General features: G+C 46.2%; 11 protein-coding genes across 11 annotated transcripts; 6 read left to right on the top strand and 5 right to left on the bottom strand.

The window, feature by feature from the left end:
• Window positions 1-489: 489 nt before the first annotated feature.
• GL218_06307 (uncharacterized protein) lies at window positions 490-2,112 on the top strand (the record flags this gene model as incomplete). The annotated part of the gene is made up of 1 exon (XM_033583015.1): window positions 490-2,112. The coding sequence occupies one exon, from the start codon at window positions 490-492 to the stop codon at window positions 2,110-2,112; it is 1,623 nt and encodes a 540-aa protein (XP_033434213.1).
• Window positions 2,113-3,404: 1,292 nt separating this feature from the next.
• On the top strand, window positions 3,405-4,673 carry GL218_06306 (ER lumen protein-retaining receptor; the record flags this gene model as incomplete). The annotated part of the gene is made up of 4 exons (XM_033583014.1): window positions 3,405-3,419; window positions 3,479-3,563; window positions 3,635-3,903; window positions 3,975-4,673. The coding sequence occupies 4 exons, from the start codon at window positions 3,405-3,407 to the stop codon at window positions 4,671-4,673; spliced, it is 1,068 nt and encodes a 355-aa protein (XP_033434214.1).
• Window positions 4,674-5,632: 959 nt separating this feature from the next.
• Window positions 5,633-7,549, bottom strand: GL218_06305 (uncharacterized protein; the record flags this gene model as incomplete). Its single annotated transcript, XM_033583013.1, has 1 exon — window positions 5,633-7,549. One exon carries the CDS (start codon window positions 7,547-7,549, stop codon window positions 5,633-5,635), a length of 1,917 nt encoding a protein of 638 aa, XP_033434211.1.
• Window positions 7,550-8,703: 1,154 nt separating this feature from the next.
• GL218_06304 (uncharacterized protein) lies at window positions 8,704-9,749 on the top strand (the record flags this gene model as incomplete). The annotated part of the gene is made up of 3 exons (XM_033583012.1): window positions 8,704-8,736; window positions 8,808-9,224; window positions 9,282-9,749. 3 exons carry the CDS (start codon window positions 8,704-8,706, stop codon window positions 9,747-9,749), a joined length of 918 nt encoding a protein of 305 aa, XP_033434212.1.
• Window positions 9,750-10,205: 456 nt separating this feature from the next.
• Window positions 10,206-11,479, top strand: GL218_06303 (Serine/threonine-protein kinase spk-1; the record flags this gene model as incomplete). Its single annotated transcript, XM_033583011.1, has 2 exons — window positions 10,206-10,692; window positions 10,761-11,479. 2 exons carry the CDS (start codon window positions 10,206-10,208, stop codon window positions 11,477-11,479), a joined length of 1,206 nt encoding a protein of 401 aa, XP_033434209.1.
• Window positions 11,480-11,572: 93 nt separating this feature from the next.
• Window positions 11,573-12,727, bottom strand: GL218_06302 (uncharacterized protein; the record flags this gene model as incomplete). The annotated part of the gene is made up of 2 exons (XM_033583010.1): window positions 11,573-12,335; window positions 12,405-12,727. The coding sequence occupies 2 exons, from the start codon at window positions 12,725-12,727 to the stop codon at window positions 11,573-11,575; spliced, it is 1,086 nt and encodes a 361-aa protein (XP_033434210.1).
• Window positions 12,728-13,232: 505 nt separating this feature from the next.
• Window positions 13,233-13,700, top strand: GL218_06301 (uncharacterized protein; the record flags this gene model as incomplete). Its single annotated transcript, XM_033583009.1, has 1 exon — window positions 13,233-13,700. The coding sequence occupies one exon, from the start codon at window positions 13,233-13,235 to the stop codon at window positions 13,698-13,700; it is 468 nt and encodes a 155-aa protein (XP_033434207.1).
• Window positions 13,701-14,259: 559 nt separating this feature from the next.
• GL218_06300 (GTP:AMP phosphotransferase, mitochondrial) lies at window positions 14,260-15,060 on the bottom strand (the record flags this gene model as incomplete). Its single annotated transcript, XM_033583008.1, has 1 exon — window positions 14,260-15,060. The coding sequence occupies one exon, from the start codon at window positions 15,058-15,060 to the stop codon at window positions 14,260-14,262; it is 801 nt and encodes a 266-aa protein (XP_033434208.1).
• A 1,775-nt stretch (window positions 15,061-16,835) lies between these two features.
• GL218_06299 (Mitochondrial import inner membrane translocase subunit TIM10) lies at window positions 16,836-17,220 on the bottom strand (the record flags this gene model as incomplete). The annotated part of the gene is made up of 2 exons (XM_033583007.1): window positions 16,836-17,028; window positions 17,123-17,220. 2 exons carry the CDS (start codon window positions 17,218-17,220, stop codon window positions 16,836-16,838), a joined length of 291 nt encoding a protein of 96 aa, XP_033434169.1.
• Window positions 17,221-17,763: 543 nt separating this feature from the next.
• Window positions 17,764-19,560, top strand: GL218_06298 (Lysine-tRNA ligase, mitochondrial; the record flags this gene model as incomplete). The annotated part of the gene is made up of 1 exon (XM_033583006.1): window positions 17,764-19,560. One exon carries the CDS (start codon window positions 17,764-17,766, stop codon window positions 19,558-19,560), a length of 1,797 nt encoding a protein of 598 aa, XP_033434170.1.
• A 1,372-nt stretch (window positions 19,561-20,932) lies between these two features.
• On the bottom strand, window positions 20,933-23,509 carry GL218_06297 (uncharacterized protein; the record flags this gene model as incomplete). Its single annotated transcript, XM_033583005.1, has 4 exons — window positions 20,933-22,368; window positions 22,420-22,699; window positions 22,754-22,981; window positions 23,036-23,509. 4 exons carry the CDS (start codon window positions 23,507-23,509, stop codon window positions 20,933-20,935), a joined length of 2,418 nt encoding a protein of 805 aa, XP_033434160.1.
• Between the last annotated feature and the right edge of the window lie 3,758 nt (window positions 23,510-27,267).

Here is a 27,267-nt window from a genome sequence, read left to right as displayed (position 1 = left end):
CTTTGTCAGGAACCCTCATTCTTTTTCCAATGGGCCACTGAAACGCCTGGCGAAGGGAGAGTTAAGTTTGGCATCAAAGATGTTGAAATCGAATTTAACTCAACCTTATGGAAATGGGCTTGGTTGAGACGAGGAAGAGAGGCACTTTCTTGTCGCCTTATTACAGGATTCATTTCCAAGCCATGCAACACCTGCTACAATCGTGAAAGATTACTCCGTGCCAAGGTGTCCAAGTTCATAAAGTACTGTAAACCACTCGAGGCTTAGGCAGTCTGGAATTGGTTGACACGACGATGCGCAGGGAAAGCTAGCTTCTGGGAACACGAGTTACCCAACGAGGGTCTCCCTAATACCCAGCCTCCGAACTTGCAGGAGATCCAAGAATATATGGCGGTGTGCTGGAAGGCGAGGACTGAAGTAGAGTGGTCTAATATTAAATACTTCCATCCTCCTCCCGTCCAATGTTCTCTGCCATTCACTCTGCACGAAATGGTATTTTCGAATCTAACGCAGTGGAACGGCCTTGCTGGAATTATGGAGCGAATCGACCCAGTTGCCCGTCGTTCTCCTTGCACCTGGGATGTGCGCGAGGAACTCAAAAAGTTCCTACCTGAACGGGATGCCGAAGAGACTGGTGTCTCATACGTGACCACTAACATACCGGTAGCGGCCGCGCGACAGTGGGAAGAAATAGAGGACCGAATAAATGCCAAACATTTCGGGTTTAAACCCCCGCCTCCTCCCCGACCTCGCCAGCTTCGTCACTCCCTTCCTTCTAAACGAAGCCGGCTTGATGAAAACTCTGGCGAAGGAACCTCATCTGCAGACAACTCTCTTGTTGCGCGGGACCGTGTAAAAGAGCCTCCTCGGAGGCTCCTTAAGACAGAGTATGGAACCTTTAAGCTATTCGATTCTGGCTTTTGGGTCCTGAAGGACGTAGGACCTAATTATAAGTTGAAGTTGCCTCTTGCAGCTGGATTAAGAGAAGAACTTGAACCTATTGATGATTATGAAGAAGAGTTATATTACTTCGAGGATGATGATGCTTACCAGTTCCTTGATACTCTGGAAGAATCTGATTCCGAGGGTTCTCAGCCTGAGGGCGAACAGCAGATGACAGAGTGTCTCGCCAGCATGGACCTGATGGACATCAATACAGACCCTCCGGGCGTTGGCAAGGAGGTTGGAGATAAGGTGAAGATAATAATTGACGAGGACTTTGATGCTAGTACGGATGTTGATGATCATGAAGCAACAATCAAAGGGAAAGGAAAGCAGATAGATGTGATGGTGATCGATGATGATAGCTTGGAGGAGGATTATGCCTCTAGCCAGAATGTTTTGCAGAACTTTGGTGCAAGCCCCTCTAACGCGCACCCCTTTAATGTGGACCCTGAAGGGGCAGCTGTACGCGACAATCAACTACGCGACAATCAGCTGCGCGACAATCAGCTGCGCGACAATCAGCTGCGCAACAATCAACGACTTGACTTTGTACATCTACCTGAACACAACAATTCACAGATAGCCAGACAAGCCGCAAACATGGACAACAATCCGAGTTCGCAGGGGGTCAGAAAAGCTCTCACCATGGACGACTACGTCCAGAGTCTGAACCCGCAGAATCCTACTCAAGCTGATCGCATCAAGTATCAAAAATTTGTCGGATTATACCCACACCTATTCCGCGACAATCGCACCCAGCTACTTCCCAACGGATATTTCCCCTGGAATCGGATCCTCAGGTTTGACAAGCAACAAATTGGCGTAGTGCAATTCCTTCCAGACTCGTTCCCGGCGATCCCTGGCTATGATAGAGAGGCGACAATGACATATATCCTATCCGGAACTCATAGTCGCACCAGACTGGAACCTTGGCCGTTTATCTGGCGCATTCTCATCAAGTTCGACAACGAGACTGTCGGCGCTATAGAAATTCGACGGATCCTAATGCGTTTTCCTCCCCCCGCGAACCCTGACGGGTCACTTACGGATCTCCTCAAGATTCATTCCCCTCTTACGAGCTCTGATGCACCCCCGGTGGATACACCTAACGCACCTCCTGTTGAAGGACAATTCGGCTCGCAACTTAATTCAGAATCCAGCCACTAGAGAGCTGGTGGTGTTCTATGACAATACCCTCTTTGGCCACATTAAGATTGACCACCTGACTGGAGACCTACCTTAGGGTCTACTGTCGTCGCATTCGCCAGCGGCCCCGGCTATTTAAGTGTGCGCTTATAGCTATCCTTATTGCATTCATCGCAGAACACCTTCGTCAACAACATTGCCATTATGAACGGCCGACAACGAAAAAGTGAAGATGGAGTGTTGATGCAGATTGTGTTTTACGTCCACCTGGGGACGTTTCAAGGAACACGCGAAGAACTTCGGAGTTCTTACCCTCCTAGGCTTACTGTGAGGAGGAAATTCGTGTTGTGAGATCAGACAGGATCTCACGGGTGGTTTTGTTCAGAACGAGACCGGAAACCCCAAAGATTTGTTACCGCTGAATGCGAGGAAGAAATCCCAGAGATTGTTTTGCTATGCTACTCTCTTGCCGTTACGGCCATGGCCGATTTGCAAGCCGGGAAGGCTATGATTTCATGTTTCATGTTTCACGTTTGATGTTTTTTGGAGGCGGAGAGAGAGAAAAATTACGAAAATCCAGATTGTTACAACGCTCGTTATTCATCTGTTTCCTATGTTAGTTGTCTCTTTTGTTCTTAATTATTAGGCACTTAATCAAGCTATAGGCTATATAGCAAATAAACCTGATGCCGCTAATCTGCTATTAACTGACTCCCTATGCTTACCTGTTTATCAAGTAACTAACTATTATATGCCAGATACTGAATTCCGGCTTTAAGTTTTCATCGAGTATCGTTTACATATATATAGTTGAGGGTGATGTGGTGTAGTTGGTTTAATGATGCTATGGTGTTTAGGGGAACAAAACAAGAAGATGGCGGCTCAAACATCAACAAACCCTCGGTACATAATGTCAATGTGGTCCGTGCCTACTACATAGGGCACTGTAGGTAAACCGCGCTAACCTTATTATGGTTACTCTTGTGTAACTATAATCCACTTCTAGGACACACGTAATGATGGTCATCGCCCTGTAGCCGTGCATTAGATTGTGCATCTACATCACCCTTTCGCGACACATATCCTATACTAAGCTTACAATCTATTGACTAACTACATAATAAGACCACCTTTCTCTTTGTGAATTCGTCGGAGGTCTCTGTGAGAGTTCCTACAAGTTTTTACTATCCTACCTCTAAAACAATAGCTGCTTCTGCGGCTCTGACCTGCAAATCAGGGCCGCCGGATTTACCTTCAATCATCCACCTATCACCAAGAGCTGCAAATAGCTCCTAGTTGAGTTCCCTATCAAAATGACTGCATGGAATGTTAGTATCTATAATCTCCCTATCCTTTATAACAATTATACTGATGAAATATCTATTAGATATTTCGAATACTGGGAGACTGTTCCCATCTACTCTCGAAATGCATTCTCATCTTCGCCATCCATCGCAATCGGAGCGCTGAAGGTAAAACCCCCTCCAAGCAAAGCTTCCCCCCTCTACCCCGGAGCTTATGTCAGCTAACACGTCCTATGTAGGCGTCTCTATGATCACTCAAGCCTTCTATGCCGTCGTCTTCTGTACGAGATACACGGATTTCTTCCGTGAGACGTCCAACTGGAACTACTTCTTTAAGCTCTTCTACATCCTGTCCTCCTTCTATATCATCATTATCATGCGATGGCTGTTCCCTCGGACCAGGGAGCGCGAGATCTCCTGGAAGTTAGGCGCCGTGGTTCTAATGGGATCACTGTTCATATCGCCTTTCGTCATGTTGATATTTGAGAAGCGCTGGGGCTTCTTTACGGTTAGTCCGAATACCATTATTCTTCTAAGCTATTACCCCGCGCTCAGTCAACTAACGCACGCGTAATACAGTGGATGTACGACTTCTCTCTCATCCTCGAGTCCATCTGCGTCCTCCCCCAATTACTCCTTCTGCGACAGACCAATGTCCCAACCGTCATCGACTCCTTCTACCTATTAACCTTAGGCTCGTACCGTGGCCTATACATCCTTAACTGGATCTGGCGAGAACTCGACGTCAACGACCGTAAGCCAAACGCTGTGTCCGTCATCTTTGGTATTATCCAGACGGCCTTATACGTCGACTTCTTCTGGGTATACTACACGCGCCAGCGCGTCAAGCTCCGGGCTGGTGGTATCGTCGACTCGGACGACATCCGTCGCGGCTGGCTCCTCGGCCGCATCTTTGGCAATAAGCGTTTCCAGGCTGCCGAGACAGACGACGAAGAGAGCGCCCCTGCCCTTGGCAACAATGGTGACGGCCAGCAGCGCAGGTCCAAGTGGGGTTCTAGGGGTATATCGATCAGCGCTGATGAGGGTATCCGCGAACACGAGCAAGAGCAGCAGAACCATAGCGATGACGACTTCAACGACGCAGCTGTGGACCCAGATGCGAGGATGAAGGATCCTGACGAGCTTGCCAGAGTTCTTGATGACGACGACGACGATGATGATGATGACGAGGGATTGCCAGAGCCGACATCATCACACTCGGAGCCGAGTAAGAATATAAATGGTGTAAGCAATGGAAGTGAATGGAGGGAGCACTAAGCCGAAGGGTCTTCAGAGACACTTATGCCTTGAATAACTACGAGGAAGATGAGAGGGAATACAACCGAATCGATCAGACAAGTTCGATATCCGCGTTTGAAAATAAGCTCAATAGGAGATATGTTACCTAATTGTACTGTTTACATAGGGGGGGCCACGGACGAGGCGTTCGCGCAAAGGGAGTCATGGTTTTTTATTCACGTTAGGAAATGATTTGAAACGGTATTTGTCCGAAGATTCTAGTTCACAGCCCTTTGATTTGCTCAGAGCTTGTGCAATCCTAGACGGCCTGTTGAGAAGGCAAGGGAGGGACGAGTTGTGAGGTGGAGTCATCTCAGTCAGGTCAGGTTAGGCTAGGTCAGTTAGATATACATGCAAGAACCATTGTATATCCCATGGCGAGCAGGACTGAGGCATCGAAGTTGTCTTCAAGAGTAATCATGTGATCAGGTAGTGTGTTTGTATTGTCTTTTCTACTTGGTTTTGACTGAATTCTTGATATCAAGACAAGAGACAGGCAGAGTTAGGCATAGTTGGGTTTGCAAGGGGGGGTTAGTCGTGGAAGCACGAGTCAGGACAACTACCTAGGTATCATAGCACTAAGCTTAAACAGAAGCTACCCGATCAGATAAAACTGTACCTTACGCTACCTACCTAGGTATCTATAATAGTATGCATCCAACTGCTAGTCCAATATGCTTAGACCTACCTCCTAATATTGCGCTCAGTCCAGATCACTATCCATTCCCAACGATACCTAATTCGTTTATGTATGTACACACGATGCGGTTCGATATGGAGAGATAGACTATCTATCTGATTTGCTGACTCGTTTAGATGGGACTATATATATACCACTAAATGCCAATAATAAATACCTAAGCTTACGACAGCACCCGCTCTATCTGACCGACTCAACCGAAAAGAGTCGCTGACGGGCTGCCTGCCTGCCTGTTTTACTAAGGCGCGTGCGCAATCTTCCAATACGCTCGTAGCAGCGCCAGTCCGCCGCCCTGGGTCTCGACGGTTCTGCCGCGGCCGCGGGTGTTCGGGTCTTTCGAGCTGGAATCTTGCGTCTGGCGTTTCTTTTTCTCCGCGGGGCCGCGCATGGGTTTCTGCGCCTGGTCTGGGTTTCCAAATGGCCGTTCGACGGGTAGGTGGACGCCGGGCTTGTCTTTACTGGGCGGCGGGGCCCGCCATGTGGTGTCGTTCGGCACGCCGTAGTTGCGGTAGTCGACGCCGCTTTTATGCGGCACCCCGTCGTCCCTCATGGTAGGCCACGGGCCGGCCCAGCGGTGCGCGAGCAACCCGGCTGTCCACCATTGCCCGAATTTGCCGTGCTCGTCACGCGTGCGTAGCGCTGCCTGCGCGTTGTGTTTCAGCCAGCCGCTGTAGGTTGAGCAGGCTCTGCTGTGGGCACCTTTTACCGCGTCGAAAGCGCGCGTGTCGACGTTAGTGTCGGGCGCGGTTAGTGGCGCGCAAAAGGTCGTGAGGTGGTGGAAGAAAATGCCTTTGAAGGTCTGTCCGTCTTGACTACAAGTCCCGCTTGCGTCGCACGGATCTTCCATCACGCCTGCTCGGCCTAGACCGTGCCATCTCGGGAGCTGCCCGGGATACAACCTCATAAGAGTTTCAAGAGGCGCATCCCAAGCAAGACTATAGCCGGTTGCCTTGATCACGTTTTGGATCAACTTGTGCCCGTCCACTAGGAATGACGAGGCGCCGGTTGCTTCCCATAGTCCGCGCAGTCCGGTGAGGAGGACACCTTGATTGTACGAGAGAACCATGTTATTCCGCTGATCGCACTTTGTGTTATTATTCCCAGTGTCGCTATACCCGCTAACGTGGAACCCATCAGTGTAAAGGCCTCTGCGGTCGGTCATGTTAGAATCGACAAGCCACTTATAGCCTTCCACAGCAGCCTTTAGATATTTTGCGTCTCTCAGCTCGCTAGGTATACGAGGAGAGGATACACCAGGGCTCTCGGCACTAAAGAATGGTGAAGTATTGTCGTCCCCAGGGAAGTATAAATACATGGATATGGAAGCTGCGATAAATAGCTCGTTGGTAATGGCATTTTTATATGGCAAAAGACGAGGGTTCCAGACCATCCCGCCGCCGCAGAGCTTTGTGTCCCACCCGTGGGTTGCTAGATCCCAAAAAACCCGCGCGCGATGAGCAAACGCAGGAACCCAAAGGTTTCCATGGTAAGGCTGGTTCGAAAAGAAGTCACTAATTCTTCGAGGTTTACTTGTCCCGGGCTTGGTAACTTCTCCTTTCTCACTTGACTTGAAATGAAGATCGCTATGCATGCTCACCAGCTGAATGGTCTCGAGCCAGCCGAGCACCACCCAGAGGATATCATCGTATGCCTCGTTGCGAATGGCAAACGCGTCCTGCCCAAAGTAATACCCCGCGACTTGAGTGAAGTATTTGTCGACTAAATTCAGCTCCAATTTTAAGTCTATAGCGCTTTCTTCGTCCGAGTTGATGTGTACTAACGCTTCGGAAAGGCTACGCACGGCCCCCGAGACGTGGGTACCCATAACGGCCGCGGTCCAGTCGATGGACTCGGGCCAGGTCCCGAGCCAGGTCGCGAAATATTGCGTCTGCATGACATGCATCGCGTCAAGAAGATCGGCCAGAACGTTCAGATCCGGGGAATGAGATCCTTTGTCCTTATCAAGTCTCGCCAAATGGGGAGGTAAGAAACTATTAGGCGCAATAGGATCGCATCGCTTGATCGTATCGAAGAAGATTGGACATTCTTGTATCAATGATGACTTGTCCACGGCGGGGCTGGATAATCCATAGGCAGCGCTACCGAAAAACAGGACGGTGAGGAGGCATTTAACGCGAATGAGTGATGAAGCCATCTTGATAGCAAATACCTTAGGTAATTCTAGGGACAATGGGAAATAAGGATAGAGAATAACTAAATATCGTAAGCGAAGTTCAAACCATAGCGATCGGTACTATCGATATTGACTATTTGATAGAAGTCTATAGGTATTCAGACATGAAAATAAACACGAAACAACAGTAAGCGTAGGTAGTAATTTTAGTTGTAGATCCGCGTCGTAGAACCGAGGTCTAATAAGAAGAAAAAAAATACAATAAGAAAATATCTCAATTTGTGCGACTCGATTGGAGCAAGGCTACGCTTCGGTGAAACGAGTTGAACAACTCAAATCACCATCACATTTACCTATACGAGAGAGATACTTAGTTTCGAAGATTGAGGATGTACATAGTAAAAAAGGGCTGAGTGAGATCTAAGATTCGAGATTCTGTGGATTCTGGGTGGTCGAAATTATTGCTGCTAAAGTGTCAGCTGAGTGTGGGGTACATTGTATTAACCTAATTTGTACTAGTGTAATTATTATATCTTCGAGATGTCTCCCAAGATGTTTTTTATTAACGTTCTTTTTTGTTTTTGTTTTTTCTCTCATAACTCCAAAACTTGTCTAAGTTGAAGTTGGCAATTTCCTTTCTAACTTGATTTTTCATCGTACTATATACATATCTCAATGTTTCTATACTTATATATATTAACTCTGCTTTTATATATCCATATTTATAAGAACTAAGTAGTTAACTAGTTAATTACTAAGACTCTAAGTATTAACTTGTCAATCTTAAGCCTAACTAGTCTCATCCCATCTCAGTAACCTAGCTTCTTAACCACTTCTGCAGCTCGATGAAATACAATTCATCCAACCACAGCTACCAGTAACAAATTCACATCAACCCCTGTTAGCATCAAGACTCCAGGCATCAGCCCTATGAGCTGGCATTATTAATACATATATAGATTACCGGCTTAGCTTGAATTCCGAATTCCGAATCCCGTAAAGAGTATACACATATATATATATATATATATATATGCTATGTCCTAGCTCTGAGTAACTCATGTCTATAGCTTAGAACTATTTATTCTATACCTACCTACTCATTCCTAGTTATTAGGTTCTATCTATATGATACTAGTTGAACAGCAATTAAGAACCTATAATTTCCTTACATCATGTCTCCTATCAAGAAGGTCGCTATATTTGGTGTAAGTGACTGGTTTATATCCTCTTTATAACTATTACCCTACGATATATCTCAGCTCACCAACGTCACCAGGCGGCAGGAAATTTCGGCACTCCCATCACAGCTGCGCTTGTGAAAGCTGGCTTCGACGTAACCATCATCACTCGTATTGAATCTACGTCAATCTTCCCGCAGAGAATTCCCGTTATTAGGACGGAATACACAGTTGAGAAGTTGACAGCAGCACTGTCAGGCCAAGATGCAGCCATCTCTGTCATCGGCCCCGCCGGTATCTCATTCCAGACCACGTTGGTCGACGCTGCCGAAGCTGCAGGCGTTCAACGCTTCGTGTTAGACGACTTTGGATGGGGTCCTGGCTTCAATAGCTTACCGGAATTTAAATCGATTGGTGCTCAGAGGGAGGTCGCTTGGAAACGCGTAAAAGAGCTATCTCAAGCCAATCCCAAGTTTACCTTTAGTGGAATAGCCATCGGCAATCCGATCGACTGGGTAAAGTTCCTCGAGCTACACGTATCCTAGCGATGGGATGCTAATTAGAACATATAGGCGCTCAGACGCTTTCCCATAATGGGATTCGACGTCCAAAAGCGCACTGCAGTCATCTACGACGACGGCACCGAAGAATTCACCGGGACAACGCTAGAAGGGATCGGACAGGCCGTCGTTGGCGTCTTAAAACACCCGACGGAGACCGCAAACCGGTTCCTCAAGGCGCGCTCGATCCAAGTCAACCAAAACCAACTCCTAGACGCCTTCCAAAAGGTCACAGGCCAGAAATGGGAAGTCCAGCACGGCAGTGCGAGAGACTTCCTCGAGAGCGGAAGGGAGAAACACAAGGGAGGAGATAGAGGCTGGGTGCTGGAACTTCTCGTATACCAGCTTTACGCACCTGGAGACTCGCGCTGCATCCTGGCGTCGAGGGAAGCTTCGGATGCGGATCTCCTTGAGATTAGGGAGGAGACCCCCGAGGATATTGCTCGGAAAGTGATGAGTTCTGTTGGAGAGTTACCATAAGAATCTTAATGAAAACCATAGCAACTAGGTATTTAAAGTAGGAGAGTATCGTAAAATCATATAAATTAGACACATGGTATTACTGAATGGCTACTCGGAGTTTACACTAATTAGAGACTTATCCTTATACATGTTCTATCAAAACGAAATAATTATTTCATAATATCCAGTAGCAATTCCGTGGCCTTCAGCCGGTATAACTACGTCTACTATTAAACGAAGGGCTAAAGAGACGTGCTTATGTAAAAGCAAACAAAGTTCAGGTTCCACGATGTCTTCTCCAACCGTTAGATTACCTCCCTTTTTTTTAAAAAAACAATTTCACCTCGGTTTATAACAGCTAACCTAGGTATGATGAGACACTCATTCCCACACCGAATATATATTTCCTGGCCTCGAAAGTTGATACCTGATTCGTATTCACGACCTATTTCCGCTTTTCGCCTGTTTGCTACAATGGTCCGAGACTGCGACCCCGAATACAAATGGATTGATGGTGTAGAGTCCCTTGAGAGGTATAGCCCCGGCGGCTATCATCCTATAATAATCGGAGACGTGTTGCACGAACGATATCGTATCGTGGATAAGTTAGGATATGGCGGCTATTCCACCGTCTGGCTCGCTCGTGATGCCCTCCTAAAGCGCTACGTTGCCGTCAAAGTCAGCGTAGCGGACTCCCTCCCAAACGAGATAAACATCCTCCGAGCTCTTTCTTCCTCTTCGGTCGTAAATCATGGCTGCGATTTGGTTCCTTCGCTCCTGGACGAATTTGAAGTACATGGTCCCAATGGGATACACAGATGCTATGTGATGACCCCCGCACGATGCGATCTTAGGGAGATTTCATATAGCCGTCTTTTCCCTCTCGAAGTTGCGCGGGCACTATGTTATGGTCTCACTCTAGCCGTTGCGTATATACACTCCAGAGGCTATATCCATGGAGGTGTGTTATAAGAAAATCATGAAATATCCGCAGCTAGTTCCTAGCTAATGTTTATAACATTCTTACAGACATCCATCTCCGCAACGTATTGCTTAAGCTCCCTTCAAGTTTCGATAGACTTTCCATTAGTGAATTCTATGAAGAGTATGGTGATCCTGAGACTGTCCCTGTTGTGCGCTGCGACGGGAAGGAACTTCCACCTAATGTACCAGCAATGGTAATAATGCCACTCTGTCTAGGCGAAGGCGCAGAGAAACTCCCGATTTCTGACGCACGAGTGCTCCTCTCCGATTTTGGAGAGTCATTTACCCCGATGTCAGAAGTCCGCCGAGGAGAAAGCTGCTGCACGCCAATCGCTATGCGACCCCCAGAAGCTCGTTTCGAACCCAAGGCGCCGCTCTCGTATTCAGCCGATATTTGGAGTCTGGCTGTGGCGATTTGGGAAATCCTCGGCATGAAAGCAATCTTCAACGGTGAATTCGCGACTGTAAACTATGTAACGTCTCAGCAGATTGATGTCCTAGGACCCATGCCGTTGAAGTGGTGGGAGTGTTGGGAGGAACGAGCTCAGTATTTCGACGAGAACAAACATCCAAAGAATGGCCGGTATATATGGCCTCCGATTAACGATGCATTCGAGGAAGACGTGCAGAAGTATCGTCGGAAACACGGAGTAGGCGAATTTGACAGAGAGGAAGCAGAGGCTATTATATATTTGATGCGTCGAATGTTAGTATTCCGACCTAAGGAGCGACCTTCAGCAGACGATGTCCTCAAGTCGGAGTAGATGGTAAGGTGGGCATTTCCCAATTTTGAAAAAAGCTCGCAAGTATGACATTAGGACTGGCTACGGATTCTCACATCTATACATAGAAACACGTTAAGTCTGAAATGGCACGCGTCCATATGCAGAGCAGCTCTTATCCGAAGGGTTATGAGCGAATAATTTAGTCAGAAGCCCTGCAACAGTTCCATTCGTTACTCCATCCGCCAACTCCAACCAATGCTGGTTCGAAACGCTAGAGTTGTTAACCCACACATTCGAGCCGTCTGCTGATACTTCGTTATACCCGGCTTCATTCGCATACTCAAACAATTTCCCAATCCCCAATTCAGGGGACCCGTCGAGCCCTAATATCCCGTACAAGGTCGTAACAGGATCCCACGACTCGCGAGCGGTGCTGCACCGGCCTACGTACCACTGATACGCCGCGAGTACGGGCGAATCTGGCAGCGCGTATTCCGCGAGTTCCTCGCCGGAGAAGATGTTGTCGCTAAGCTCGAATCCAGAGTATGTAATGGGCACGCGGCGCGGCCAATTATTTACGACGTAGTACGTGGATGCGGGATCGACACCGGCAAAGTTGAACTCCATCCCCGAAGGGTACCGGCCGCCCATGACCACCAACTCTTTAACTTTTGAAGATACGAGAGAGGCCCCCGTAAGAGGCGTAATGTCATCAGCAGAGCTATTCATTAGTGCAGCGAAGTTAGTTAAGAAGCCAATTGAAATCAGGGTTATGCTGTGATCTTCCGCTGAGGAGAGAATCCTGCGATACATCTCAACCGGCGTTGATGTTTCGGATGAGTCGTTCAGGGAGCGAGGCCAGTTATGAGCTATCTTGCTGGCATATTCGCTTAGACTATATTATAAACCATCAGCATATTTCGCAAATTAAAATTGCCATGCCATGTTAGGTTAGGTAATTTACACATATTCCCGCTTATCGAAGAACATCTCGTCCGTCAACGGACGGATCGCGGCGATAGGGACATCTCCATTCCCAAAGTACGTATTAATAACACTAACGGCCAATGCGCCGTACTTGGAATGCGTATTCACAACGACTCCCCGTAGGTCTGCTAGGCCGTAGTTATGCAGCACATTGGCAACAGCCAGGGAGCCCACGTCGTCGACGTCGGAGAAGATGTCGGTATCTATTACGATCGGCTTACCGAGACGATTTGAAATATCCTCCGCGAGGACGGACGAAGAAACCGCCCATAGAAAAAGAGAAATTCGACCGATAAGCATGTCCGCGCAAAACCAACTAAGCAATTAATAAGCGACTATATGAATGAAGTATGCGTCTTGTTAAAATTAGAGGTAAAATGAGCGGGGAAAGTAACGTTTGGAAGTAGCGGATAAGTTAAACATACCTACAGTTCGGTAGCTACGGGTACCTAACCTATCTAACCCGACTTTTACATCGGCAGCTTAGATCGGGAAGGCAAGGGGGTCTACTTCCATATTCGTCGATATAAACGATGAAGTATAGGTATATATGAGGTAGTTACATCTAAGGTAGGGACATTTGCTACATGTAGTTATATTTTAATCTGAGTTCCAAAATTACATGTACAATCAAAATAAAGAATATATAATTTACACCAGACTATAATAGAGATCTCTCTAGGTTAAGTTACTTGGATCAATTAACTTTAACTATATCATTTTCGAAGATCGAAACTATAAGTCTAGATTCACACGCAAGGTGATAAAACATATATATATTAAAGCAGCTTAAGCCAACCTCGCCATGCCTACTACATCATCCCTCCACGCTCAACTCGACGCCCTCTACACCACATGGGCCAACCTCTCCCCGTCCTCATCCCCAGCCGAATTCGACAAATTCGCCAACTTCTTCGACGACAACTGCCGCGCGTGGCTGCTAAGCATGCGCGAGCTCACAACCCCTAGCATCGGCCGCCAGGGCGTCGTCGACGGCATCAAAGCCGCTCTCAAGGACCAGCGCATCGAGGAGCGTCGCGTAGTCGATCGGTTCGAAAGCGCGGACGGGACCAAGATCTCGGTGGAGATGAATAATCGTCTTGTGGTGCACGGCAAGGAGTTAGATCCGTTCCCGGAGACGGCCACGGCCGTGTTTAATGAGAAGGGCCTTATTACCGACTTTAAGGTGTATTGTTGTCGGAGCGCTGTTGTGCAGATTATACAAGATGTTACTGGCGAGGGTCCTTATAAGTGTCACCCGTTTGATGGCTGAGTTCGTTGGGCTAAATGTTGGATGGATGGGAGTACGGATATAAAGTAAACAAGCTGTACACGATTATAATATATGTGCATTAACCCTGATTAGAGAACTACTAGATACGAGCTGAGAATAATATAGTGCAGACCTGATAAAATGATAGAATTGGCGTCTAATCTTGCACGACCTTAAGCTAAGACTTAAAGCAAAAAGTGCAGCATGTAAATTCTTAATCATAAATCGATTCCACTCCCGAATACTGTTGATAGTATCAAGATAAATAACTTTCAATTCGAATTTCGAATTGTAAATTTGTTCCAGAATTCGTCTTATATAAACATATTCAAGTCGTCCCCATAACCCTACCTAACTTAGGTAGGATTCCGCCGTAGTGCGTACACACAAAAGCAGAGCGTCCACTGTTCGTCCGCTCACGTTGTTGTCCAGTCCCCTAAACTCCAGTTGAGCTTGAAGGCATTGCTCATTCAAAATCCCAACATGATATACAGCCAATTTAAGTCATTCCACACGTCCTACGTGCCGTCCCGATCCCAGGCCAAATTTTCCAGTATATTCATAAAAAGCGACTTTCAAACTCTTGGTAGAGTTTCGGGCTGATCTCATCACTGCTCATGCCGTGGACTTCCCATAGAACACCCTTTTTAGCGTAGTGTTCGAGTAATGGCTCGCTTGTTTCCTGGAACTTCTGAAACCGCGTCCTATATACCTCCTCGGTATCATCGGCCCGTTGTACCAGTGGTTCTCCAGTAATATCGTCAAAGCCTGGTATTTTTGGCGAATTAAATGTGGTATTGTAAATACGGCCGGACGGCTCATGGACCCAGCGAGATGATATGCGCTCCATAATGACATCGAATGGCGTCTGTAAGGAGACTACCCAGTTAATAGGTACAATGTCGTCCAATCGTTGAGCCTGTGCGGCGGTACGAGGGAAGCCATCAAGTAAAAATGAAGCAGCGGGGTCTTCGGATGCCTGCGGAGATAAGCTTGCCCCCGCAAGAGGATCGACCTCGAGTGCGGACCCAAAAGCGTCTACACTATCTAAAGAGGCAGCCTCGGACGATGACGAAAGAGTCATAAAATTTGGTCGTCCGCCATAGAGCCAACCACGATTTCCCAGCTCGTTTGTAATTAAGCGCAATATCAGGTCATCAGAGACCAATCCACCAGTCTTCATCGTCTTCTCAACCTTGATACCGAGAGGCGTCCGATTTTTAACATTGTGGCGAAGCAAGTCTCCAGAGGAGATAGCCGATAGCTGGGGAAAGCGGGCAAGAAGTCTCTTAGACTGGGTGCCCTTCCCTACGCCTGGTGCTCCGACGAGGATAACGCGGGCGGCTCGGCGGAGGCGCATAGTACGCAAGGAAAGATATGGGAAGAGTTGAGATGCGATCGATAACGATATCCGCGAAAGAGGGTCGCGGAAAGATTCGGGTGTCGTGGATGATGTAGTGTAACGCAAGAGATCTAAGATTCAGCTTCTAGATCACGATGGCCTTGGGCGACAATGCAGGACGGTTCGGCGCAATATACTACTGGATGAGCAAATGAGCATGGGGCACTCGGCGACCACGGGAATAACCTAGGTAGGAGGGAAGACGGCTTGAATCAAGAGGAATCCATTATGATAAAAATCTATGTATGGTAGATTATAGTATAGGTAGGTTAGGTTAGGTATATTGTAGAATTAAGGGTATATATAAATATAGGGAAGATGGGCAACGGGCGATGGGCGATGGGCAGATGCGACTGCGCGTTGCAGCAGAGGGGAAAGGATTCCGTTTATGCAGGAAGGGAAAGATCAACCAACGAGATTTGCTTAGAAACTCATCAAAAGCTTGTCATACAGTCCCACCAATTGTTGAGATGATTCGATACCCGAAGACCGGACTTTCCCCAGCTTAGGCTGCAAGGCAAGGCAAGGCCCTGAAAACCCACGGGAAGCTCGGGCCAAGCTTGGTCGGGGCAGTCGGGGGTTACCAATAGGACGGCTAAGGTTGGACGATCGCTAATCTGATAAGAAACTCCGTACAGATTAGATACGTACTATTATCATCTGCATCATATGCATCATATGCTTATTTCTTAATACCTGGTAGGAATTGACTTTTATGAAATTTCTCGAGTAAAACCGATCATAATATAAATAGTTCATCAATAATTGATAAGTATTCTTTCGGCAATCTAGATTAGGGTTACATGATCGTTGTCATGTTTTAACATGCTCGTAGGCTGTGCAATTATATGCAGTATCCCCGTAACATCTCAAAGAATGAAGACACCAAATACCTACCTAGCTTTAAACGTTTACGTACATGCCTAGGTACTCTTTGTTCTGCATCTCTTACCCCGCATACCCCAGATTTGAACGTCGTCATGCCAGGGTTCGAGACATTCTAATGTTAGTGCCCATATTCCGTAGCCCCGGTTTATCCCGGTGACATGTGAAGCCGTTCGTCCTCGGCCCTCATAATGTGATCGATGTCAGGGCTCGGGCTATACATCAAGTGCGTAGCACCGATCTAATATCGTGAAACCTGTCATCTGAAAATTGTACTATATCTAGTTCTTGGCATACATGTCAGGCTTGGGGCAAATCTACCTAGGCAAGAATAAGTATAGCATGATTATTTGCAAAGCCATCTTATTATAAGGTCTGTCGATAAACTAGAAGCTGAGCGGCTAAACTTTGCCAAGGGATTCCTAACTGCAATATACGTCAACTATGTCATTTCCGAGAAATTATCAGTGTACGTGCGTGGTGGTGATGGACCATAATTGGGGCTTTAACATTGCAAGCCCATTGTCATCCAACAAGTCTGTTCTCCGTGCTCTCGGGGCCCAATTGATAAGTCTTGGTTCTTTCGAGGAGATAGTACGATATGAAGTTGATGAGGAGAATATTCATTTCTTGAGCCAATCCGATATGGCTAAACTAATCCATAGTACAGCCCTGTCGTATTCGATAAGCCACTCAAATACGTCCCCCCATCCGTAAAGAGCTTTTAGATATACCGTATCATTAGACATACCCCAACGTTCCGGTATCCATATCGTACAATCGTTACAATAGCCCGCTGTAGCTTCATCGCATATAGGTATAGCATCATAAAGCACTCTTCCTTCGTATTAACCACCAAAGCCGAAACCAGCGCCGCCAGCTCCTTTACTTTGCATTTCCTGCTGCAGTAGTTCTGATACCTTCATATGTACATCGAAAAACTTTGCAGCACATCGGTCGAGGCAGACGCTTTCGCCCTTGTTGAGATCGGATTCTCGGTAGTCATTGGGGACACATTTCTTCGCACATGCCTTTGTGAGACTAGAAGATGGTTTGCATCAGTCTTGGCCCATTCACGAAAAAGAGTTTCAATTGTCAAGGCGTGACATTTGGACACCCGGGGCAAGGATCTTACCGATCGTGCATCTGGGTTAAGAGCTTCATCTCAGCTTGGACAGCTGCGATCTTCTCCTCCGAAGTAGGCTGTGGCCTTCCGAAACCGAGGAAAGACATATTGGGTGATCGATGTAGGACTATTTTATGTGTGATTTTTTAGTTTACGAGCTTTTATTTTCGAGATGCAGATCTTAAATAAAGTGACTTGATAAGCTTGAAGCTTTTCGATAAAAGATATAAAGCTTAGATAACCAATCGTCAAATTTAGAAGGCGGCGTCCGGATTAATAGCAATCCCCGGAGAAACTCCGGCAGAATATGTTCCAATAAATCAAGAAATCATGTAATTTTTTCTTCTTCACTCCTAACACACGCATTTGAAAAACTGAATAAAAGCAAGGTGGTATTGGTTGTCGGGGTTTTTGGAGGTAGCTTTGCAATAGCGAAGCAGGCCTTTTCTATTCAGTGTAAGTACAACTATCAATTTCTTATAATCGTCAAAAAGTTCATCGTGATGATACCTAATGCTTTAAGAACCGTTGCGACTGACACCATTTTATGGTGCTTGATCTCAAATAGCCAACCTATCTGAATTTATTCCATCATATTTATAATTTTATATACAGTATTATGATTGTAACTAACAGTCTACAGTCTCGCCATGGATAACGGGCAGTACTTGAAGTTTCTGCGCCCATATCTGTTCCAAATACCATCACCCCGGGCACCTGTCTATGCACGGTTCTTTTCTGCCGGTTATCGTGATCCAGCAAGGAGTAAGACCTCACATAGCCCAAAGCTACACAATGTATCCCGGCACAGATGTATACATAGCTCAGTACCCAAGAGATCTGCAACGGCCAATTCTAATGCACCCACGAGTGATCCGGTAGCCCTAATCACCCATCAAGTTAATGTTGATCTCCGGGTTCAGAAGTTAAAAGAATACAATGTGCTTCGTTACCCAAGACTTGGCTCCCGGCCTAACCGAATAAGCATACCTAGCTTCCAAGAAAGGTACCGAGATGTAGCCACTACACCAGCCTCTGAGGAGGTTGTTCTAGAGGGTCGGGTCATGTCAGTAAGAAGGTCTGGGTCGAAGCTAGTCTTTCTCTCCATTATGGGTGGATATCAACGAGTCCAAATCATGATTAGTCTGAGTCAGCTTTCAGATCCAAAACCTGAACTCCAGCAGTTCAAGGACGCTCTCCATCCATTCCTTCGTGGTGATATTGTCTCGGCCAAAGGTACGGCAATACGAACAGACTCCGGTGAACTAACATTAAAGGCAACCGAGCTCCCCACACTGCTTAGTCCTGGCCTAGCACCACTTCCTGAGAAGTTGGTCAACCAGGAGACCATGGTTTTGAATAAGCATTTGGATCTGCTCGTTAACCAACGGACCTCGGATACATTTCGCCTTCGCTCTAATATCATTAAGTGCATGCGAGATTTCTTCCACGAGAAAGACTTTGTAGAAGTTCAAACCCCTGTCTTAGCAGACTACGCCGGTGGGGCAGCAGCCCGCCCATTTTTGACCTCAGCTACAGAGTTTGCTCAAAAAGAGCTTGCTTTGCGGGTCGCTCCCGAGCTATGGCTCAAGCGCCTAGTCGTCGGTGGAAATGATAAGGTCTTCGAGATTGGCCAATGCTTTCGAAACGAGGGTATCGATACTACCCATAATCCAGAATTCACCATGTGCGAGTTCTATTCTGCTTATTCCAACCTAGGCGATTTGATTTTGATGACTGAGGGCCTAATAACCCGTCTTGTCAAGCATGTTGAACACCTTGCGGAGACTCAACTTAAGTCCCTTGAGAAGTCGAAAATACAACTGCCTCAGGAAAAGTGGAAACAGGTTGAGTTTATTCCAGCATTAGAAGAGGTCCTAGGAATCCAATTCCCAGATCTCTCAGGAGATGATGCGCTTCCCACGCTCATAGAACTCCTAGACGGTCGAACGAATTTCGCTCAAGGGTCTCAGTTGACACTAGCCAAGCTTCTAGACGATCTTGCTGGCGAATATCTAGAGCCGTCGTCTCATGATGAGCCTCTTTTCATTATTCATCATCCTGCTTGCATGGCGCCCCTCTCCAAATCCTTTACATGTCCTAAGACCGGCCAACTCGTATCCGCTCGTGCAGAGTTATTCATACAAGGTCGCGAAATTGCTAATATGTACGAGGAGGAAAACGACCCGTTCGAGCAGAAGCGTAAGTTTGAGTTGCAGCTTGAGTCACAGAAGGACAAGCCAACAACAGCAGGCGAGGGGTCCGCCGAAGTAGACGAGAGCTACGTCCACGCCTTGCAGCACGGACTACCGCCCACAGGGGGATGGGGTTGCGGTGTTGATAGGCTGGTCATGATGTTCTCTGGAGCGCCGAGGATTAGTAATGTCCTCAGTTTCGGGACTTTGAGGAATGTTGTCTCGATACGCCAAGCTGCTAAAGATCACTAATGTCTACTCAAATATACAATATAGAAATATAAACGATACCCCTTTCAAATGACACCAAGACTTATCTACTCGTCAGCAGTGCATGGCTACGTAACTTGACATTGTTTGGCTCGAGGGCAGGGTTCGTCTTCATAGGCGACATCGTCACTGATGCTAAGCTATTCTAGTTACCAAGTGAGTTGAGCACTGTAGTTAATGAAAGGAAACTGACAAGTTAAGCAATGATATAAGTAGTAGTCTAGAAATCCGCACTCCAGTAACCGTCTCGAGATGATATCAGAAGAATTAGAAAGCCTACCTTTTTGACTTAGTTTAAATAAGATTCGGGTATTTCAGTATAATATATCGTGTAATCTCCGTGTGAATACAATGATGTAGCTTCCTTAAAACTTCCATGAATACTATGTGACTGCTTCCTGACTTCCAATGGCAATGTGCCTCCGCCTCGAAAATTCCTCCGGATCGGCGTGGATCCGACCGGCACGGGGCCGATTACCTAGATTTATTTCCTGTTACAGTAACCCCCCATCTTCGTACATCTCCGTACGTATCCTATGTCACCTTAGTCGCCATTTAGGGGTGACCTACCCTGGTAAATTCCCTCCTCCTCCCTTTCCCCTTCACCCTAGAATTATGGTCAGCTATTCAAGCTCAGATTAGTATCGTAGCTATTGTTTTCTAGTTCATTTCATAAGAAACACATTGTTTATCGACATCATCAATTTACTACCAGAAGTGCTGATAGAGTACATCTAACTAAGCGAAAATAGCAAAAGGAAATCAGTAAAGCATCGCAGACACCCGAACTCCTCTTGACTCCGCCACTATTTCGTCGTGGTGTTTGGGGTATCATCTCTTCCCATATCCTGCGCTCCGTCCCAGTTTTTCACCAAGGCTCTCCGAAAACCTGACTGTCTGCTATGCGCTTGTGCTGTAAACATCTGGGTCTATCTAATAGGTTAGATGTCTGGCTCCAGTCCTAGTTGTATGATTCCCGTCGAATGATGTTGTCTAGGTGGTGTATAGGGAAATGAAAACTCCGGGGGAGTGCAAACGCAATGTATAAGGATGTTGGCCCTGGGTTCGTGTCGCAGTCTGTATGTCGAAGAAGCACAAGCTAATTCTTTGGGAAATGGAATGATGAGCCCATTCGTAGAGCATAGATTCGTGCAATACGCCGCTTGTTGAAAGCTAGAAGACGTAAGGAAAGGCATGTACATATATAGCCTCCGAGGGTTGGGCTTCGTACTTGATGAATCAATGTTGAATGATTCCACGGTGGCCGTTTATAGCGGTCACTTAAAAGGACAAACTTCAAAATTTTCCTTGGAGCCATGAAGAAGCAAGTACGGAAAATGTAATGAGAGCGAGCTTAGAAGATGCCGCCCCGAGTCTCCCACACGTGGCGAGGACCAAGGTTCTTGATCAGTCCAGCTTCGATCTGGACAGTCTCTCGGTACTTCTTGATCTCGTCGTCCCAGTTAGCAGCCAGTGTGGTCCCGTATCTTCCCGTCATCTGCGCCAAGCCGCACCGGGCGCGTTCCTGCACGATGTAGCGCTGGATATTGTCCACCGTGTCGCGGTTTTGTCTAATCTCTTGAGCATTCTGGAGGTGGCCGTTGTAGTATAAATTATCCAGAATCCCGATATTCTTCCTGCACTCGGCGATGGTCTCGGTGGATTGTCTCAGTCCCTCATCTATGTTGCGCTTTGCGTATCGCATCGCTTTCAAGACGCGCTCTTTCCACACCCAGATCTGCTTCGCCTCTTCGTCGTGGCTGGGGCCGGGTCGCCAGTCCAGGATAAAAGCCTCGTCGTCGCCGGGCCGTGCTTCTCGGACTTGGGCTTTTGATTTGACGGCTATGGCCCAGAATTCCCACTTCGGATTGCAAAGTTCCTCGGGCGTGGCGGTCCTCTTGGCATTGAGGAAACTGCTAATATCCGTGATCTGTTCGTCGTCGAACAGTAAATGCATAACTCCCTTCCTCTCCTGGAAGAAGTTATCGACATGGTGCTCTAGTTGAGTGCCGAGTTGACAGCCGCAGCATTGAACTTGGGACGGGTGGCGGTTTATCGATTCCTGCGTATAGAAATACGCGGGTAGGGGGGTTGCGCAGAATGCACATACTATAAGCTTGGAAAAGCCTTCGCTCGTGATCAAGGCCACCAAGCGGTCCCGTTGCATGGGTTTTCCCTCAACCGCCAGTATGAGATCATTATAAACGGTGCAACGCATTGCTTCGTGTCGGGGCTCATTATTATCGATTGGGAGATTCAGTGCTAGCATTTCTTTATAATAAGGGTAGTATAGACCATTCTCATGGTAATAGATGTTGTAACATGCCTCGAGGATATATCGAAGTGAGCCGAGGGCGAAGGGGATTCGTTCTAGATACTGTCGCATAGCAGTGCCAGGTGTGAACCAGTCTATGTTATTCTTCAGGGCGAGAGAGACAACCTTACGCAGTACTGCCACAATGGCTCTGCGAGTATCGATCAATCCTTGGTCCGACGGTATAACCCCGTATTCTCCAGTTCGCCCTTCCGACCCCACGGGAAGTCCGGGGTAATAGACAGGTGAGAAATCAGAACGAACGAATTTGCTCCCGGGCTTCTTGTTGTGCGCGATTATGGCTTTCAGGAACGGGATAATCTCGCCGAAATGCAGAAGTACACAATTGTAAACTCCGAGTATTTCTAAGTTCGGCATCCGCTCAAGACATTTCTTGAGAAGGGGAATGTCGAAATTCGGAACGGAGTGTAGATGGAGGATTTTGATGTGATGACCACGGATATCGATTGTTCGTACTAAATACCTGTTAGCTATACAAATCACCTCAGATCGAAATACAGACTTACTGAGTCGGTAAGTATCAATTACTCGCCTCGCTGCTCTCGGCTTAGAGATCTTTCCCTTTGGACGAGCAGGAAACCCAAAGCTGTTTGGTTCATCCTCACCCTCCTCAGGGGTCTTGTAGCATGGTCTAACATTCGAGAGGACTAGGAATTGCGGTGAGGAGGGCTTTACAAATTTACCCAACTCTTCCTGTTCAGGGGTTAAATTAGCGTTGACTTTATCGATCTCATCGTCGGTGAATTCTAGGTTCAGGAAGTTGCCGCTAAGAACATCTACACGTGTCTACACAAGTATTAGTTTCTGCTATATCCCTTCAGTTGATTTCGAGTGTCTTACTGAGATGGCGTCGAGTGCAAACATGATAGTTTGACATGTGCGGCTGAGGTTAGACAAGTCCCCCCAACGATGGCCAATCTCTAGCATAATCGCCATGCAAAGCTCCGGTATCTCAAATACACTGGTAAGAGCTGCAGGTTGTATATGCTTAGGCTTAGAAAACTGCCCTGGCTTAGGATCGTCCTCGGGTGTTGAAGAGATAGGGCCATATCGCGGCAACAGTGGTGACTGTGAATAGGTCAGGGAAAGCCAAGGATATTTTCTATCTATAAGCTTACTTACACTCATGACCGTGCCCGGGATTGCCGGGTAATTGTTCAGGCGAAGCAGAGCCTTGACTAGATTATTGGTAGGGGCCCGTTGCTCGGTAGCGTAGTCCGGATTGTTGAAGTCATCACGCAGCGGGTGGCGTAAGATGTTCATCTTAGCACATTCGTAAATATCCTCGTTAGATCGAGCAAGTCCATGATCAATAGTACCGCGGTCGCGACGATAGAACATAATGAAGTGGGATCCTCTCCCGGCCCTCTCTTTTCGGTAAATATGAGTAGTTGAACCGAAACTTTCAAAGCGGCGCTTGATTGAACTCTCAATAGACGCTTCTACGGCGGTTTGATACTGCTTACCAGCACCACCTTCCTTGGAGGGTTCCTCAGGCTCAAGGAAGAAGTGGTGTTGGTTCGCCGTTGCGTACCCCTGAATGAGATTCGGGTAGGGGAGGGTGCCAGAGCGGCGAATGTCTTGGACGTAGTCCATCGCGATAACAAGGCTTTTGAATTTCAGTGTTACTAGAATATGCAGTTAGCTCAGGCCTTATCAAGCCCCCGAAGAATAATTCAAACAAGAGTTGGAGTGTCAGTAACATTATTTGACTCTTCAAGGTAAGTCATGAAGTATGTATGCCCAGCTGTATTAAAAGTGTAAATAATGAAATGCCAAAACTTACTATGACCAATACTGATCTCTGGTTAAGAACAAGCTTCAAGTATCAGACTCAACCCTTGCTGATCCACGAGTTAGTATATGACCACATGCAGATGATTAGATCATAAAGTACCAATACAAATAATATGACCTAGTGTATTAAAGGGGGGGATAGAAAATGTTGGTAAATGCTAATAGCATCACTAGAGATGGTAAGAAGAAGGGGCAGAATGTGGTGGGGAAGGGTGAAATCGGGTTTCTTGAACAGGTAGGTACCGCGTATTCATGTCCATGACTGTATGACATTGGCCTAGGAACAATGAAAGGGGCGCTTGCAGCGCTTGCTAATAGTGCTCAGTGTAGGAAAGGCCAGTGGTATTGAACACTTGTTATGAACTTAAGTGGACAGCAGATATTATAAATAGCAGAAAATATTATAGCAAGGCGAAAAAGTCAATTACATACCTACTTAAGAGCAAAGAGGTTTTTGGGATGAGTCTTATTGCGGAAAGGTAAGTAGGTAGACTACTGCGTACGACTGTTAGTTTCGAGCGAAGACGAGGCAAAAAGAGTAAAGAATGTTGAATAAGGCTATCAGAAACGCTCGGCATTGAGGGATGGGGTTAAGGATGAATATGAATATTTGTGAAAGATTAGTATTAAAAAGCCGGTAGTATTTAGGAGTCGTAGGGAATAGTATGTCAAATAAATACCAGTGCGAGCCAATAGAGTTTAGAAATGTACATAGAATAATGTCTGTTCAGGGGGAAATGGGAAACTGCTTACTCGGTAAGTGATCAGGTGATCAAGGCTAATACCAGAGACAATCCTGTATAAACTAGATGTTAGTGCTTGCTATTGAACTGACGATGGAAAGCCGTTCGAGTGTACGATGTAATGTTGTACGAGGAAGAGTTTTGCCAATAGCTGATGTTTGTCATGACCGTTTGTGAATGATAAACCACCACTAGGCAAAATGGGGTATGGTTATGATTGACGATAATAGTGACTTACGTTAGATACTAACGTTATGGTATCGTGAAGGAAGTAGCTCGGGGAGCGGATGGATTGGGGAGAGATGATGTGGTAGGGGGGAACGCAACACGCAAATTAGGATACACAATCGCTGGTAGTAATAGAAGACAAAATACGAAGGACTTACATTCGTCTTGGTTCAAAAGAGTGCGTCGAATAATCTATTCTAATGGGAGAGGATATGAGTGGCAACGCCGTGTACGAGGAAGAGACCCAAAGGGCCAGATACCTAACTTAAAATAATTAGATTACTAAATGTAAGGTCGGTAGGTTAAGTCAATTCAGTTCGGAATGTGTACGCACCTATAACCTAAGCCACGGAAGGTCAAGGTAGGGCTGTTGCTGCGTGAACTGACGGATCGGATACGATGATGTTCAGGTTGGGATGCGAGTCTTAGGGAATGATACCATGGATACGATGGATAGTAAGGTAATATGAAGAAATGTAGAAGTCAAATAGACTCACTAGCTGATTGTGGGATCTACTAGATTATATAAAATTAATTCTTCGTCGGTCTGGGGAAGTGAAGGCAGGAAGGTAAGAGGCTAGGAAAGGAAGGTTATACAGTGTAGATACGAGATGTTTTTCGAAATTGGTAAATCTCTCACATACAACTAGAAGAAATGATATTGTCTTTAGGGAAGTTGTACTTTGAAACCAGTCTACTAAAATAATTAAATAAAAGTAAACGATATGGGGAGGTAGGGGAGGTAGTTACGAGGAAAGAAGGAGGTGTCCACGTTCAACTAGGAGAGCATCCAATCAATGTACGGGGGACATAGTACAGTACCATATACGTAGTCCACTGCAGGTTACGTACCTGATACATTTATCTAGCTCATCTTATGAAAAAATGTAGAGCCTAGGAAAGTGTGTTCATGCCGTTATTGTCATTATTTACCTACCTTGGTAACCTTGGGGAGCGTTGGCTATGGGCAGTTAGTACCTACCTGCAGTGAAGTAATCGAATGAGAATTATCATTAAATTATAGAAGCATTCGTAGATGATATGGCCTATATATAAATCCTCTAATATCTTGCAACAAATGCCACTTCGTATGATGCGTCTTAGTTGACGAGAGAGGGTAGACAATGTACATACCTCATCATATTTTTGTGAGATATATGACCATCGTAACCTACACTTTCCTCAAAAATATCCATGGGTGGCTAGTGGTTATTAGGTAGGTACACAGTGTAGTAGATGATATAATGCGGCCCATCGAAGTCATCTCCAAGTACCTGGGCGGCTTCTCCTAAGACTGACTCCCCTCAATACCTACAATATCTTCCCCCATGAGTCACATTGAAGTCCAAGCTTAATAGAGAGTCATAGAAACCTACTCGAATTAACAAAGATATTCAAGAATTTATAGCAATTTGTAGCACATCAACATAAAATTTTGTCGTACTAAATATCGTATTAAATATCGTATACCCACAAGATTCTTCCTCCTTCCCCATGCATCTGCCCCTCGAATTCCTCGCAATTGCACCTACCTCAACTAACATAGGACCTGCTTTACCAAAAGATATATTTTGCCCCTCGTGTGACTTAAGTAGGTACGAGAAACCCCTATTACTCTATCCGGACTGATTGGGAATATAGTCAAACTGGCTATCTTTAATTCTTACCATACTGTAAAGATCTCTCTCTACTTGTTCTTTTTGTCTCCTATCTCTTCCTTCTTTTATTAGTAGGATAACCTGAGATAGTATGTGCTAACTAATTCTGCAAATTAGAAATAATATATTCAATAACGAACAAAAGAATTTTCTACATCCAAGACCAAACTCCAATTCAAAACCACAACTTTACCCACGGTCGCAAGAAGACAAGCTGCTAGAGAATGATTGTTGGAAGAAGATGGAGCCTAAACATCCATCTAGAGAAACATAGGTGAGGTTTATACTATCTTCTCGGAGGGTTTTGGCTCTACTGCCGGTCGCTTTATGGCAATCTTTAGCGAAAACATGCTAGGGGCAGGAAGAAAGAAGATAATACTGAATGGAAAGCAATCAAATAGTAGCGGTACACATTTACGAATGCTGCGACGACATGGAGACAGACGCGACGCGCGAGCTTTACGCAGGGGAATACTCTCCCAACAACAATGAAGGCTCTACAACCCTATCTATTGCAGAAGAATCTAGAGATTGGACATGGATATGCACATAATGTCGCTGGAGATCATCTCTTATCCTAGGAGCATCTTTAGCCAAGGTTTGGTCCCTTCAGTCCCTACCCCAGACAAGAATGTGCTGACTCAAGGTCAATAAATTAATATAGGGAACTCTGTCCAAAGACTATAAAGCCGACTCCGCATGTAATGCCTCCCGATTGCGACTATTAGAGTGCTTTTGACTATTTAGTCTCAAGGCTTTCCATCGACAGAGCAACAGTACTGCAGTCGAACGAACGGTACTGATGCAAGTCAGATCCGAACATGGACGATCCAAGGAAGTCTCTGGTGTTAATGGACTTTGACTTGTCGGTACTATTCACTGACATGAACAAGACGAACAAAAGAATAATCAACTTCAAACTCTGGAA

The sequence above is a fragment of the Daldinia childiae genome, assembly GCF_008694065.1.
Source record: "Daldinia childiae strain JS-1345 chromosome Unknown Scaffold6, whole genome shotgun sequence".
Taxonomy (NCBI): Eukaryota; Fungi; Ascomycota; class Sordariomycetes; order Xylariales; family Hypoxylaceae; genus Daldinia; species Daldinia childiae.
This window is presented reverse-complemented; position numbering and strand designations above follow the sequence as displayed.